At 65.8% G+C, this 1,238-nt stretch overlaps 1 protein-coding gene across 1 annotated transcript in view; it reads left to right on the forward strand.

Moving 5' to 3' along the window:
• The window catches only part of SYNPO (synaptopodin), a 13,485-nt gene extending 13,088 nt beyond the window's left edge, over nt 1-397 (forward strand). The window contains exon 8 of the mRNA XM_009892630.1: nt 178-397. Coding sequence (XP_009890932.1) covers nt 178-397 — 220 coding nt within the window. The remainder of the gene's footprint in view (nt 1-177) is intronic.
• The last annotated feature ends 841 nt before the right edge of the window (nt 398-1,238 follow it).

The following is a 1,238-nucleotide window of genomic DNA, read 5'->3' on the forward strand; positions in this document are numbered from 1 at the left end:
GCTGGGCAGCCTGGGCAGCCCCTCGCCCACCCACAAAAGCCCCCTGCGATCGCCCCGGGCAGACGGCCCCCAATTTTGTGCCTCCCCCGGGATGCCCCGAGCCGCCTGGGCAGAGGGTCGCCGGCTCCTGCTGCCACCCGGCGCATCCTCCTGCTCCATCCCCGGGCTGTCCCCCAGCCCCAGGAGTCCCCTGCCATCCCCCGTGGTGGGTGGTCGGTCCCCGGCCAAGCGTTGCACCTCCCGGTCCCCGACGGACTCGGACGTCTCCCTCGACTCCGAAGACTCGGGGGCCAAGAGCCCGGGCATCCACAGCTTCAACCTCTGCCCCCGGGGCTGGACCGGCAGCCTGCGCCTAAAGCCAGGGGGGCTGCCCTCGGGGGCCCCCTGCCCCTCCTAGACCAGCCAACCCTCTCCCCAGCCCCACCAATCCACCCGCTGACCCCTTCCATGGGAAACATCCCAACCGACCCTCCGGGCTGTGGTCACCCTCCAAAAACGGTGTCCCCACTCCCTGGCGGAGCCTCGGCGTGCCGGTGGGGTCAGGTGCCTCCCGCCTGCCCGCCATCCCATGGCCCCGCTCTATTTTTACCACCCTAACCTTTCGGGGCAGGACTGCCTGGTCAGCAGGCAGAGCAGGCAGAGCAGGCAGAGCAGGCAGCAGTTGGGGGGGGCAGGAGGGGGAGCCAACCCCCAGCACTGCCCCCTCCCTCCGCCGCCCCTGCCCGCCAGCCGGCCCCATGCCACATAGCCAGGATGGGGACGGGCTCGGTGGTCCCCTGCGAGCCCCCCTGTCCCCAGCGCCGGGGTGTCACCCCAGGGTGTCACCGCAGCTCTGCTTTCCCGGGGTGGGCAGCACCGGGTGGGTGTCACAGCCGGGCACCCTCTCCCAGGCTGTCCCAGCCTCCAGATGTGGCTGGTTTCCGCTGAAACCAGATTTTGGGGAGGAAAAGTTAATTTCTTATTCTATCCCCCTCCAGTCCTTCATTGCTTTTTTTTTTTTTTTTTTTTTATACTTTTGACCCCTTCTCAAAGAAATTCACCCAAACCCTTCTGCAGTGACCAAAATGAAAGCCAAAGTTATTTATTGCCACGTCGAGGGGACCGTTTACAGGTGCCCTCCTGTCCTGCCCAGGCAAAGAGGAACAGCCCCATCCTGTACCCTGTCACCCTCCCTATCCCCAGGCTCACCCCATCATGTCCCCACCCCTGTGGGACAGAGGGACACATGGGGACAGGGG

Source organism: Charadrius vociferus, unplaced genomic scaffold (genome assembly GCF_000708025.1).
Source record: "Charadrius vociferus isolate BGI_N301 unplaced genomic scaffold, ASM70802v2 scaffold529, whole genome shotgun sequence".
NCBI classification, from domain to species: domain Eukaryota; kingdom Metazoa; phylum Chordata; class Aves; order Charadriiformes; family Charadriidae; genus Charadrius; species Charadrius vociferus.